Source organism: Lonchura striata, chromosome 1 (genome assembly GCF_046129695.1).
Source record: "Lonchura striata isolate bLonStr1 chromosome 1, bLonStr1.mat, whole genome shotgun sequence".
In the NCBI taxonomy this organism is placed as follows: Eukaryota; Metazoa; Chordata; class Aves; order Passeriformes; family Estrildidae; genus Lonchura; species Lonchura striata.
Window position 1 is genome coordinate 61,660,669 of NC_134603.1, and position 15,701 is coordinate 61,676,369.

At 35.6% G+C, this 15,701-nt stretch overlaps 1 protein-coding gene across 2 annotated transcripts in view; it reads right to left on the reverse strand.

The window, feature by feature from the left end:
- Positions 1-15,701, reverse strand: part of CTNNAL1 (catenin alpha like 1) — a 57,329-nt gene that overhangs the window by 12,132 nt on the left and 29,496 nt on the right. For both annotated transcript variants that reach the window (XM_021528721.2, XM_021528720.2), the window contains exons 4-11: positions 12,774-12,893; positions 10,519-10,608; positions 10,045-10,215; positions 8,799-8,999; positions 6,862-6,948; positions 3,628-3,786; positions 2,041-2,133; positions 1,577-1,727 (exon numbers count right to left, since the gene is read on the reverse strand). In XM_021528721.2, the coding sequence (XP_021384396.1) occupies positions 1,577-1,727; positions 2,041-2,133; positions 3,628-3,786; positions 6,862-6,948; positions 8,799-8,999; positions 10,045-10,215; positions 10,519-10,608; positions 12,774-12,893 (1,072 nt within the window). The remainder of the gene's footprint in view (positions 1-1,576; positions 1,728-2,040; positions 2,134-3,627; positions 3,787-6,861; positions 6,949-8,798; positions 9,000-10,044; positions 10,216-10,518; positions 10,609-12,773; positions 12,894-15,701) is intronic.

The window sequence follows — 15,701 nt, forward strand, 5'->3', positions numbered from 1 at the left end:
AGATCATTGTATGAATATGAAAAAAATCACATATTGCATGATCAGCCCTAAAGATTCCAAATTTATTCTGACAAATTAACAACAGCAAAACAGCATAATTTAAGTTTCATTTTATAAAATATTATCTTTAGAGAAAGCAAGTTTGACCCTGGCTCCCAAAACAAACAAACAAAAAATCTGCTGGAAGTTAAAAGACCCATAAACAGGCTCTCTGATTGCTGCACATATTTATATTGCATTTCAGACCAAGGTGGAAGAACAGCTGGGATAGCAATCACGTTTTTCTCAAAAGTCACAAACTGCCAATAACCTGAAGTACACACAATTATTGTAAACCCCCTCAGAATTTCAACATATGTTTTCTTTTTACAAGTCTTGAGGCTCAGGCATACACTCATTCAGCAACCAGCAGGAACAGTTTAAGATATTACACCCCATGACTGGTTGCTACTCTGCTCAAAATGCTGGCAGTAAAGACCTGCTTACACAAAATATCAAGAACAGAAATTTAAACTACAAAATAAAGTCTGAAAATGAAAAGAGGTCTCAATAGCAAGATGAAGTACTGTATAATTGATAAAGTGTTATCTAACCTGAATAAGGATTTACATTTTCTGTATCTTAGATACAAAAAATTAAGCGCCCATATTTAGCTAAATCTAAGCTTTTGAACCTGAGCGATTTTCTTGAAAATACAAGACATTCAGTATTACTATATATTACATTCTATCTGTATGCAATTATACCTTAAAGACTGAAACAAACAAGTAGCTATAAGAAGCATGACAGGCTACACTAAAGACATAATGTGAAAGAAAATTACATGTATAAAAATGAAAACCAAAATACCTTCATTTTAAAGGTAAATTACCCTATGCTAAAATAGACACATAATTTTTTTCCTTAAGAATCCAAGCTTTTCTTCTACATGTTGTACAAATACCAATAAACTTACCAACCAGAGAAAATATCCCAAGATTGTGCAGAGTCGTCAGAAATTCCATCCAGGAGAAAGGACAGCAGTTTAAAAATCAAATAACTACATTCACTACATTATGAAGTGAATAAAAGGCAAGCTGACAGTAGAGAACATATATGTATATATATGTATTTTCCACAAATTCAGGACATTAATTAAACATGTCACAATTCAAGTTGTATCTTGACTGTCACGAATTGATGATATGTCCAAGCCAAAAAAAGAGGGGTGGGTGAAAGTCCTATACCCCTTATATTTGGACACTGCTGGCAAAGAGCTGTGTCAAACACTTTTGTGTCCTCTGAACAGTTCTATTTGATTTTGCTAGAACTAATCCCAGTGCAGAAAATTAAGCATCACTAATATTATGTAAATCAGGCCTTTAAATACTGGGTTGCTTTTATTTGAAAAAATCCAATAAGCAGCCTGATGTGACATCTAAACAAACCAAACATATTTGTGTATTACTACCTAGATCCCACAGGATGTGGAATTGTTTACTGCACTCCACTCTTAAGAAAACAGAATTTCCTAAATCACACTTAAAATTTCTTACATTTGAAGTAACATTTTTCTATTTCTACACAGCTTTCTTACCTCTTCTTCCTTCAAACACATCGTTGATTTCTCTTAACAACAGAGACATGTCACTAAGCTGTGACTCCCAGGCCTCGCAGAACACCTCAAGATTTTCTTTTGCAATCTTGCTAGATGGATGTAATGCCAGGGTTTCTGCAGCAGAAATTATCTGGACGAAGAACAAAGCATTTGCTACTGCAAGTCCTAGTACATAGTGTTCTACATGAATTCACAAATGCCTCCCCAGGCAAAATACAAAATTAAACTGCTACTAGTATGTCTTTGTAGTGTATTCATCTGACAATTGCAGGCTTGATGATCTTTCTTGTGAGTTCTTTTAGCTACCACACAGCATTAGAGCAAAATTCCTGCTTAGAAATGAATGCTTTGAACATGGAAAAATTAGGTCTCTTAAAAATTCAGACAAGTAATTTTTATTGATTTATTTGTAGTAGAAGAGGCCAGTTAAAAGCTGAACATACCTGTGGGCCAGTGACCTGAAAGGTATCCTCTGCATGTATGCAAGTTATCTCAAGGGGCTCAGTTCCAGAAACATGCCTTAGTAAGCGACACATCTGAATTATTTAAAAAAAAAAACATGAAAAGAATTGTAAAATAAGGGCATTTATTAGTAGTGAGAAAAGGTGTACATACAAAAATAAGGTGTACAAACAAACATAAACTTATTGATTGTCCTTTCAAATATATACTGGGGACTGCACAGCTGGGTGCTTCTCAGGGAGAATTAACAATAAAAATGGGGCTAAATCCTGACTTGAAAAGTGTGGAAAACCACTGAGAGAAAGGGAAGTCTTAATAAATTAAATTAAAGTAAATTAAGTAAATTAAAAGTAAATAAAAGTAAATTAAAGTAAAACAAAAACAATTTCACATATTTATGACTAAATAAAACTTAAAATAGACACACATATAGAACTTGGAAAGACTGTAGAATAAATAGCTTTAGCAGAACATGGGTATTCAGAAACAAGCAACCATGTGGAAAATTTAGGCTTTCATCATCCAATGGACTAAATTATCTTTGAGCAAATCAATGTCAAATTAATTTAGGGAAGTAATACTGTTTCCTTCATCTTTTTTTTTTTTAAGAAGATTAAGAATGAACTTGAGTTGAAAAGGAACATGGAAGTTTTCAGATCAAAAGGAATTTTTAAGACAGAGACAGCACATATGCAACTTATTGAACTGTCCATCATCAGACATGATGTAAGGTCTCACAAGCAAGCACTATTTAACCTTCTGGTTATGCCTGAAAAAAAAAAAAAATTATGTCTCACTAGAACACTAAATAGCCACAGATCAAACAGACATTAAAGTTGAAATTAAAAATTCAAAGCATTGCTCTTCCAAGTCCTCGAAGTTCAAGGGTGTTGCTTCTGCATATTCATAGTTCTGGGAGGAATCCTCAAGCCCTCTATATAATAATTTTTTTGAAATGAGTATTGGATACCATGCAAGTACAGCTGCTGGCATCACCATATTTCAGATCAAAGTGATCTATATTTATATGCCTCCTGCTGGCATAGGTGCCTCTGCTCACCTGTGAGAGAGACAGCAAGAAGGTACATGTGGTTGACATCCCCTACACACATTGCTTTTAACAAAGGAGGAAGATTTTCAGTGGCCCTTTTGACTGATTGTCAAAATCAAACTCACTGCATTAAAAACTTAACTGTGGATCTCCAGCATTCTTGTATACCTGGATTCAGCTATTGCTGGATGCCTGCTGCTTGAAAGAAAGGGGTGATAATTTCCTCTTGGACCTAGAAACTTGCTTTTTAAATTAATATTTTAGGCCAAATGTCTACATAGAGATTTAATCTAGATCCATTGGGCACAAATATAAATCCCTTCTACAACATTTACATGTCACAGTGACATCTGTGGCTCAGACCCTGACAAGAACAATCCAAAATTCAGCAGCATACTATAAAAATAAAATAAAATTACAAAAACACAGACCAACGGCATCCTAAAGAACAGACTGATGCAAATTCAGGCACTCATTTTCTAAGTGCCCTATACAATGAAAGCAGATGTGAACTCACCTCAACAAGCTGTTCTTTCTGCTCTGATAGCTTGCAAGTATATTCTGCTACAGCTTCAAGATTTCCTTCTACTCCTGTGATTTTTAATGCTTTGAGAACTGTATGATCTGTATGGTATTTTAGAAGATCTGCTGCCAGAGATGTTGCTGCACTGTGGACCTTGAATAGCATTAAAAGAAGGAGAGAGAAACCATGAAACCAAAAAAAGAAATCTATCCAGTACCAAGTCAAACAAGCTTAAGACAGATTAATTTTTTAAGAAGCAAAAAAATTTACTGGCATGAAAGCTCATATACAGCTTGCTTATTATCTGGAGCTTTAGTTCTTCAACTACTATTCAAAGAACAAAGATAAAAACCACTGAAAAAAAAAACCCACCAAAAAACAAAAAAAAAAAAAAAACCCAAAAAACCCAACAACAAAAAGCCAAGAAACTCTCCCCACAAACAAGAAAAACCAACTTCACAACCAAATATGGAGAGAAACAAAAAAGCAGCTGGGTAAAATGAGGCCCTGAAGTTATCACACCACTGCTTTCTGATTATGTTACAGCCGGGGAAAAACCAGGCCCATGAATCTGTGGATCACCAAGCTCAGCATAAGCAAAGTACAGTGGCCATTCCACTTCTCCTAAAGAAAACACATTGAACTGTGTAAGTCAGATTGAAGCCACACAAAGATGAATTTATAAAGTATTAGAAATTAGAATTATCAGTGATGCAAAGAAAAGCTTGAATATAATCAGCTTGTAACACAGCCTTAGGAAAGTTTAAAGCAACTTTTCTACAAGAAGATGGGTCTTGAAGAAGTCTCAATCTCCCTACAGTCCCAACAAGCAAGGAGAAGCATCTCATTTAAACACATCTCTAAATCCAGACACACACTCAGGTCCTCTTGTGAAGCACCCTGGTTGAAAACATGTATCAGTGACTGCTGCTACTAGTTCTATTAACTAGTCACTAGGTTACCTGCACCCTGCAATCAGCCCCATTTTAAGAACATTGCTAAAACCAAAATAGCAACTTCTTTAGAAACAGCAGAGCATGCTCACAGGACTATTGTGAGTCTTGTTACACTGCACTCACTTTGCTAAACTAGACTGAGTAGAGAACAAACTTGGTGTTCAAGAGAAAGTATTTTTCCAGTTCTTATGAATGTGATGCGCTTGTAACTCACTCCACAGAGAAAAATGTTTATTGGAATGGCATGTTGAGGTTTTTAATTCACTGGACTTCATTTTTTCTGCCTTTCCTCTGGCAGTACTTCCTGCGCATCCAGAATCGAGTTCTTCTGGATTTGTTTTTTAATTTCACAATAGACAAGACAACTGAATTATTGCCTCAAAAACAGCTGCAATTGTTTTTTAGAGGGGGAAAAACGAGCTATGACAAGCTGTTATAAACTATTTATATAACATTGTTCACATGGCATTAAAAATTAGCACTAATCACTAATCCCAGAAATGAAGTCAGCTCTGAAGAAAGGATAGCTGAAAGGCTTGTAATGTTGGAGTAGGAACTGGCAATTCTTATTTATACATAGACTACACAGGGATCACCTTTTCATTAGAGGTTCTTTTCATTCTGATCCAAAATAGAAATACACTTCTACTTAATGCTGCCTCTGATCATGAGTGGTAAAATCACCTCAAGAAAGGAGGATAACTTCTGTTTCTTCCATAAAAAGACAGAGGTGGGTAGAGAACTACTTTAACAAGGCTGTCTTTTGTTATCAGCCACTCAGGCTCTCAAAAACACTTAATTAGAGTCACAATATTTGAATTTACCAGTAGAAATCTTGGTTGCTGACTGCTACACTGCAGCACCCCAAGTCAGACTGACAGGACAGCCTTCAGCCATGTAAAGAAGTATGGCCACTCTGGGATCAATTAAATCATTACACAGAGAACAACAAAAACAACATAATTTTCTGAGCTTGCTTCTAAAAGCATGAATCCTTTCTTTCACAAAACATATTCTAGCCACCTGTGGCTTTATTATCTATGCAATTAAATAGTCACATCCTAATTTGACCAGGAACTCTTCCACCTCATTCAGCACCTGGGAACAATGTTACTCAAAAAGGATAATCTCACAGTTAAAGCACTGTGAAGCACTCACATTCCAAAGTGAATGCCATTTTGGAAAAGCTCTGCTACTTCCATAATGGTGACCAAATTATAAACCAGAACATAATCAAAGTGCAAAAATTATGTATCCTCCACTTTCTAGAGCCCAACACTCTGCCTGACAGCAAAAGTGCAACTGAACTGAAACAGATTGAAAACACTTTCAAATCTTCAAGACAGTTGCAGGAATTATAGTCCAGAAGACAAAATTTCTCATTCTGCCTATGGTAAAAAAGGGGGGCATGATTTTTTCAGCAGTTGAGATTTTCCAGTTACAACAGCTGACAGCTCAGCCTAAACAAGTTCACCACATTTTTCTAACATCTTTGCACTGCTCTGTATTGAAACTCACTGTTCTTAATCTTCATTTCTCCATCTGTTTAAAAGAACAGCATTTTGAAGCAGTTAAAAAGATAGCTGAATCATGTGCAAATATTTAGGAAGCTACCAGAAATCAGATTCTGTATTTGCTTCAATTCTGTGGAAAAGACAAGGCAGCGATGCCATCCTTCCTAGGAAGGGTGAAGACCCTGAGCAGCAAGTGCAGTCCATCCCATGTACCAAATGAGGCAGGTATTCCATGTGTGTGTGCCAGCTGACCTCAGCATACTTGCACTTAGGAAAACAAGAATGATTTACTACAGACTCATACATAGCTGCCAACTGCTGAGGAAAAAAGCCCTGAGTGTAAGGCACTATGATAACATATTTCTGCTAAGGAAATCAATAGGAAAGGTTAACTACAAACAAACTGCAAATGTAATTTATTAATTTATGCACACACTAGAAAAAAATGTATTTACAAAGAGTGATGCATACATCTCCAAGGGAAGTTTGCCTTTACATTTAAAATAATTATTACATACATAGTACTTGCTTCCAAACGCTTCTTTTTTGGGTTAGCAATGAACCTATGAAGCCAAAAGATTTCTAATCAGTAAAGACAAAGACGATGTAGCTAGCTCCATGATGCTATTATGATTTGGTTACTCTTGTCTACAAGAGTAGGCAAGGCAACAGTCTTCTTGGGTACAGGATCCCATTTTACAACCTCACATATGAAATTCAAACTTTTATTCACCTTATCTTGCTTAAGCTGCACTTACCTCTCTTTTAAGTTCATTCATGCACTGGCACATTTTTAAAATGGCTACTTCCAAGTCTTCCATGAGATCCTTTGTCTTTTGGTTTTGCTAGAAACGAAAGAAACCAACAAGACATTACACAAAAAACCCAGCAAAAAAAAACCCCACCCTGACATCATATGTCATTATCTCAAGAAGCTTTAGAAGATAGCCTTTTCTTTCCAGATGAAATGCTCTCACTTGTGCATCCTGTGTATATTCTACTAGAAAAATTATTTTATAGAAAAATTTATCACCAAATTAAATCTAAAACCAATTGTGATGCAATCTGATTGACTGCTTGTGTTCAACAGGAATTTATTTCTAAACCTCACTGAGCTTTCTTCAGGAAAAGGGTTTCCTTGACATCTGCCAGAAATCTTCTACATGACCATCCTAAAGTAAAACAAACGTTTAAGGCATTTTTCTTTTTAATAGAAACACCCTTTTAAAATAAAGTGGTACCTAAAAATGTTATACCAAATGTTTTATATTGAATTATAAAATGCTTCTTCAGAACATTCACCTTGCAATGAAACTGTTGAGCTGAAACCAAATATCCACCTCAGTGAGCTGTTATTGTTTTACCTGCTACTGTGTCTTTAGTCACAACTAGACTGGGTTATTTATTAATGAAAATTCTTAATGCACAAGCACACATGTGCACATCCAAGTATTTTCACAGATCATATATATGCATAATCTTGAACTAGGCTCTCATTTCTATCTCCTGAAATGTAACCTGTAAATTATTTAGAGGTGATTATTTTCCACCAGTAATAGAGCTTAGAAATAACCACACATCCTGGTTTTGGCTGGTATGGAATTAACTTTCTTTATATATCTGGCATGCTGCTGCTTTGGATTTGTGATAAAGGCAGTGCTGACAACATGGTGTTAGTTATTGCTGAGCAGTGTTTGCACAGCTGCCTACCAGGGCTAACCAACAACACCAAGCTAAACACAGGTTTAGCTCCTATAGTTAAAGGGAATCTATGCAATTGATATTCTGTATGTGTCTTGTTTGTCATAATAATATTCTGTATATTATTAAGATTTATATGCCCTTCAAACTACACTACTGCATTAAAAACACATGACAGTAGTACCTGATTCAAAGAGGAAAAAAGGAACAAAAATGCTTTCTCGTAAATAATACACTCAGTTAAGTAAATATCCTATACCAGGACACATCTGCCTTACTTCAGAGCGTTGATAAGACTTTGTGCTATACATATCCCCAGGAGCAAGACTGAAAGCAAGTCAGCATCAGAACCAGAAGCTGCATTTTCCATCTCTGCTTTTGCTTCCCCTTTTGCATGTGTCTTCTATCATTTTCAAGGAACAAGTAGGACAAGAGATAGAGGCTGGCTTAACATGATTCTTTCCCAAAAGCTACCATCATTTAAATAATGTAAAAAAGGACAAACAAAAATAGCCTTATTGTCTCTCTTCTCCCTCCACAATATTAAAACCCAGTCAATTTTTTACAATGTTTTCCTTTCCAGCAGTTTAACAGTTTCTGTTGAAAACAAGAAAGAAAACTGTGGTCACAGCTATTGGGATCAAGACAATTGAAATCTCTGAACTACTCCACCAAAAGACTTCACTGTTTAAGACTGTGCAGTGATACTTCTGTTCACTGCCTTGTTTCCACTCACATCTTCATTAAAATTAGTCTACTGCCATCAGTAGCCTAATTTAGCCATCAAAGAATCAATGAAGCAATACCACTGGGGTAGGGGGAGGACAGAACATATGGATGCTGCAAAAGCACAGAACAAACTCTGGCTTTCTTGATCAGCTCCCACTGTGAGGAATATACCCAGTTCTCTATTCGTAGACCAGAAGAAAGACTGCATTCAAAATTTCTTTTCAAAGTAGAGATGAAAAGATTTACTTTGCTAAAAAGCTCTTACAGCTTGCATCCACACTGAAACCAGCTGCTCTAGTTCCATTTTAGCTTGTTTAGACAGCTCCAAAATGTGCTCTCTGTGTTCATGACTGGTATAGGCAGAGTCTGTGAAGTCTTCTGTATGTTCCAGGATAACTTCCAGCATTGTTGAAAGGTTCTCTTTTGAGAGAAAATAAAGATTCTCACGGAGACCTTCAACCTTATTCTGAAAAGAAAGCATGCCATTTTCTTGAGAATTTATGTGATTTAGTTGTGATGCAAATGCAGAAGGTAGAGCTACCATTTGACATTTTATTTTTCTCCTTAATGCTTTTTAAAATTACTCCCTTATTTTCAAAATAATCCAACAATTTGCTTGCATCCAGACCTACAGTTTGGGGTTTGGAATGTTTCTTGAAATTGATAATACAATCAGCAGTTTACTAGCCACTTACCAGAAATAGCAGCAAATATATCATTGCATTCCTTATCAGGAATAACAGAAAATATATCATTGTTCTACTCTTGTCAATAAAAAGTTTCTGAGTTCAGGAAGTTTCAGAAATTAAATATAATCCAATTTTGTTTGATCCTTCCACATCCATGTAATCCATTTTGAGTAGTTTTCTAAAAATGTGTATTTAGCAAATTTAATACTCTGGGGCACTCTCAAAAAATTTAAGTGGAAATTCAAAGAGAGGAAATAGATAAACAAATAAATTGAATCAAAGTGACATGCTCAAAAGCAGTAAGCCATGGTTGCTCATTAACTGTTCTTAATGGAGTATGAAATTTAGAAAAGCCTTTATGAGGAAAAAGGTCCATTGAACTACAGGATAAAATTTCACTTCAGAACATTTATTTTGAATGTCAGTTTGCTCTTTTAAATGTTTGTATGAATATTTTTGCATGCGGTTTTAAAAACTTTAACACTTAAAAAGCAAGAATTCTCAAACAACAACTATTTTAATGAAGTTCTGATCACATTGTAATACTTCAGTTTATTCAATGTCAATGCATCACCTCACAAAAAATATTAGAGTTCTGAATGTATACTGTTTCAGAATGAGAGGTGTATTTTGGCAATGACAATTAAATTATAGTCACCTCTTGACAGATTCCTTAACATTATAGGACAGTTATTTAAGTCAACACTGCTGAAAAGATGCAGCTCCATGATCTCAAATCTAAAACCACTTTTTTTTTTTCCCAAAATCCTAGTTAAGAGGTACTTTACTGGTTGTAGAAAACAATATTATTTCTACTCTTACCTTGAATTCTTTGATGCCCGAATATATGCTGATGGGGGCCATTTCATTTTCTCCATTTGGTCTAGAGTCAGTTACAATTTCTATCACCTGTTCCAAAGCTAGTCTCATCCGATGAAAAACTCCATCTTTGTTAATACGAGCAGATTCACAGTCTGGATGCCTCAGACAAGTCTTTTTAAAGAAAGTAGAGTAACTATTATGAAAGAGTACACATGCAGTATATTAAAATGAATGCTTCCTGCTAAGGCAAGTCTAAAGAGCATGTTTAGAACATGGTGAATTCTTTCTGTTGAACTGCTGTTAAGTTCACACTGTTACTTACAATATAAAGATTTTCTTTCCTCATTCTTTACACTTATACCCTTCTTTAGCAATAAATCAAAAGTGGGGCTGAAAGAAGAGAGTCAGCTCTCCTGGCAGATGCCATGCTTTGTGATTTAGCCAAGTTGTGTAAGGGTGCACAAGCTCACTCACCTTTGAAGCGGTCAGAAGCATCATAGTGCACTTCTCAAGAACAGCCCTAGATGCTGCCATTCTAGCCTTTTTCTTCTCATCCTTCAAATCCTAAACACCAAACAAGCAAACAAACAAAAAAGACACAATATCTAAAATATTAACTTGTGAGACTGGAAAAAGAACTCTTGCAGGTGAATGGGTTGTGAGAAAGCTTTCTAATTTCTGACAACTGCTATTTTCAGCCTAACTCATGATCTAGAACTTACTTTGAAGACAGTCTTTAATTTATGCATTTATTCTTGGCTCTATTCAATTCAGATTTCAAAGAAAGAAGATCTCCAAGATACAGAGAATGTTATGTAAACTGTTGCTAATTTTGATACCTTTATCATAAGGCATTATTCATAAAACAGAAAAATGAGGTGAAAAGAATAGCTGATAAGAAATATTTTCTGAAATGGAGGGAAAGGTAAGGCAGAAACAGAGAACACCTGCTTTTCATTATACTGCAGTGGAGGAAATGTAAACAAAATCTTTTTTCTACTTGAGTTTTGCATTTGCTACATACTAGTAATAAAAAAAGCCTTAATAGGCTGAAAAAGCAATTCCTTGGTATTTCTCTGCTCTGAGTACAGAAATTTATCAAGAACTTTCCAGGGAAAGATGGATACACCTGCAAAACTGAACTATAGCCCCAGCAAAGTTCAGCAAAACAAAAGAATTTAGACTCCAAATCAGGATATGGGGGAAGAGGGCAAGACATCAATCCCTCAACGTGCAAGAGGGTCTAATAAGGGGGAGAACTTAGAAAGCTACAACTACAATCTTCTCACTGCTCACAAAGACAGATGAGCGCTCTCTGAGTGTCAAACAGAAAACTGAATGGGACCAGCTGAAGCTTTACAGGATGTAATGAATCCTAATATACCCAAGATTAAAAAAAACACCCAGATAAATCACAGCAGTAGTCTGTTTTGACATTTTCATAATGTCTGTATTTAGCAACTACAGAAAATCTTTAAGATAAAAATCACACTAAAAACCAAACCAACAAAACAACCAAACAGGAAAACAGTTGATTTCTGAAATTCTGACATTACACACTGATAAATCTGATGGCACTCAAGAATTTATGGCACACTTAAAAATACTGTGAGGGAATGCTTCCTCCCCATAAAACTAGTAATGCCACATAGCAGTCTACACACTGAGCATATCAAGAAAGTCTTGACAAAATTGAAAAAGTGGTAACACAGCACTCTTGTCAAAAGAATCAAGTAGGCAAAGATGGGAGAGCAGACCACTTAACACTGAAAATTCAGCATAGTTGAAAAGTGAATAAGACTTCCTAATAATGCATGTTTCCCTTTCAAAGGAACAACTGCTCAGGGAAAAAATACTTCAAGAAAAAAAAAAAAAAAAAGAGTTCGCTTCTAAATAGGTATTTCCTTTAAGTAGCTTTCCCAGTAATGGTTCTTTGACACCAAGCATGCACATATCAACAGTAAAAGAAAACACATGATTTTGATCAATTTGTTTATACAAACTGAATTCTGAATTTTGCTGGATATTAGGGACACTGTATATTTATAGCGAACCCTGGTTTAGCTCTGAACAGAGGATTGGATTATCAAGGGAAAGCAACTAGGGCTCACAGCAGAAGTCTTAAGCCTCAGCAAACTCTTTAATTTACATGGAAGTAGTGGGGAAAAAAGCTTCCAGTATGAATGAAAGGCTTTGACAGAGTAGTTGCCTGTGAGAACTAAAACTCATTGCTCTAATATAAGAAGGTTTTGACCTAAACCTAGAAAAATTTTTCATAATAATAATAATAATAATAATAATAATAATAATACCCCCCAAAATCTAACAAGCCACCAAGCAGATGCTTTATTAGAATCCATTTGGAGTTTTTTAAGATAATGAAGTTCTTTCACTACATGCAAACATCAAATATTCCGTCACAACAGTCAAACTCTACCAGAGTAATGAGCCAGAAAAGTTAAAGCCAAAAGACAGTGACCGAAGCCAAAAGACAATGTAAATATCACACACCCAGGCTTCTGGAAAATATGCAGGGCAAACAGTGCAGCTATATTTCTCGGGCTAAGCTTTAAAATCAAAATATGTGTTTTGGGTGGATCTAGGAGCGGGTAGGCTCCAGAGACAGGACACCAGCAATTGTTTTGTTTTCTTTTATCATCCACCTTCCTGATAATAAGATGAAGATGATACTGTGCAACATTCTCTTACAACCTCTTCCTAATACTTACATTCTGCCGATCTCCAGTTAAATGGGCAAACTCCACCATTTCATTTCCAAACTGGCTGAATATCTGTACAAACTCCTGAAAACTACTGACTTTTTCTAGTTGCTCCATTGTTGCAAGAACCTGTAAGATAACGGAAAATACTATAGATTATCAAGATGCTGAACAAAAAACATCATTATAATACCGTACAAGTAATACTACTATTTACAGACACTCCTAAGGTGTGTAGTTTAAAATGCATGTATTTTGTTACTATTTAAGCATTAATAACACAACAGCTAGAAATCAAATATAAGTGAATTATCATGCTTCATTCAAAGTGAGTAATTTGTTGTCCACCCTCAAAAATCATTCTCCTTGCTCCTTACAGTATTAAGTAACAGTATTAATGGATTCAGCTTCCAGATTCAGAAAAAAATGTGGTTTAAAATTTAATATGAGAGTAACAAGTGCAGATTGATACCCCTGTGTTGTAACTCCATTTCAGATGCCTAACTTTCAAAGTCTAAAATCACAGTTGTACAGACATGCATTTCAGTGGCTCTGTATATTAAAAAAAGCAACAGAATTCAACAAATTTGAACAAAAAAGTTAGAAATAAGTGAATACATAGTTTTATACTTTCCATAACAACCTACTCTAACTCTGGATATTTCTATTAGTTGCATATAAAACAAAGAACTAAATATACCCAAGTTGTACCATGTTCTTACTCAAGATACATGAAAGCATGTAAAATAAGCTTTTTTTTTTAAACATTCAGCAAAAACTATCATAGAGCTTATAAATTACTGGTTACTGAAGATATCCTGTGAAGTCACTACATTATGGATTATAACAGAAATTAACATCTGCATTTTTCAGGTTAGACATATACTTGCTAATCTCAAAGACACCTTTCAAATCCACTAAATGTCTTCAAAAGGGAAAACACTCAAAGCAGTTCTGTATTGTCTTTCAGACTAGAGATAAAACACTGCATGAAAATTTAATAGACTGTACTTGAAAGGGAGAAACTTCAACTGATTTTTCCTTTTTTATGCCAAAAGTATCTCCCACCAACTACAAAAACTGTACACACCTGATTATGACAAACTCCCCCTTCCCTGAAACCCAGGCAAACTCTCCTAGAAGCACCCATTTGTTTGTGGCAGAGCAGCTGCTCAATATCAGTTGTAAACTAAGTAAAGCAAATGGCCCACTAAACTCTGCGACTGCTGTGGAATTCACAGCTTGTATCAAGCAATATGAGACTGCAACAATCTGTATGAGGATAATAGGTTGGGCAACCATTTCCACAAAGGCTGCAGAAAGAAATATTCTGGATTTGGGTGTTGATGCATGAGAAAGGCTGGAGTACGAAGGACTTGGAAGGAAGATGCGTGAAGTTGTGAAAATAGCAGTATGAGAGTGGAAGAAGGAGAGAACCACAGGACTGGGGAAGTGAGGATGTAGAAAAGTGTGGATAAAAGAGGAAAACATACAAGCTAAGGCCCAACTTTCTCTTCTAAGAATAGATAAAAAGAAATATTAATGATGCTCAACCATTCTAGGTTTAATCAAATGAAGTAGTTTATGAGTCTGACCTTGGCTGCAAAAAACTGTTACAGTTTTCTGTGTTTTTCTCATGACAAATTTCTTGTCAAATAAAAATTACAGTGAAAGCACATGCATTTCCATTACATTGAATAATTCTAGACATCCCAGGAAGAGCTCTGACATTCCAAAAAATTGTATAGACAGCTCTAAATTTGTCTAAAGCTTATTCAAGATGCTGATACAATGCAAAACACCTGTGATAGCTTCATATTTTTTCATTTTAAAGCTTTTTCAACAAGAAACATGTGGACAGTAATGAAGACATACATATTTTAATTAAAAGGTTAAAAAAATGTTAAAAAAAACGAGGCTTTAAGCTCTTATTAACATCTAAATTAGCACTAGATATTGCACAGCTAGTGCTGCAGGATGAATGTCTCCTTGCAGACAGCAGTCGTAGGCTGACATCACTTCAGGGCACATCCATATTTTGATCCAAAATGAACAATGCAGCAACTCCCCCACTATCTGTCACTTCCCTACTTATTGTTCTGGCTCTCCTATCCTGACTGGTGACAGTGAGTGGAGCAAAACCTTAAGCTCACTGATGCAGTGACTAAGTCTGATGGACAATGAAACTGATTTTGTAAAGGAAAGATTTTGTAGGAAAGATGTGGGCAGGTATGGAAGAAAATGTATGCAATCCAAGAACACAAGGACAGCATATATGGTGCAGAGAATGTGGAAGCAGGAACAGGATCACTGGGGATCATCAGCTGATTCTGGAACAGATGACCATTCTGGAAGATCTCAACCACTTCATTTGTCTTAGGGATTGCATGTCCAGCCACTCTGTTTTTCTATCCTTTACCCTTGATTGACTCTTTATTCACATGAGGAAGATAATGACAATGGAAAAAAAAGGTGTTCAGAAATAAGCATTAAAAAAAAAAAAAAGCAATAAAAGTTTAACACTGGGCATTCAGTCTCTAAGATAAAAATGGAGCCGAGATCTTCTGGAACAGTGATTCATTTTAAGAAGCCAGAATCTTCTCCAGTTGGCAGTACTGATGCTCCTCTTCCTATCTTTCCATCCTCTTTGCCATATTATACTACACAGTTTCAGAGTATTTGCATGCACTTCTTAAATCCCTGCCTACATTATCCCTCTACCACAAAGTCTTCTACAGCAAGAATCTCTTTGCTATCCAGCATAGCAGTGTCTCTTCATAGCAATGTCTCTACACACTTTTCAGGAGTACTTTACAGTAAACATTAGGGCATATAAAAATATTAAGCCAATATTAAGCCTATATAAAACACCATTTATTTAATCTGGTCCTGGAGATGTGAATTGTGATCTACTGTTACCACAGACAAAAGCAGACT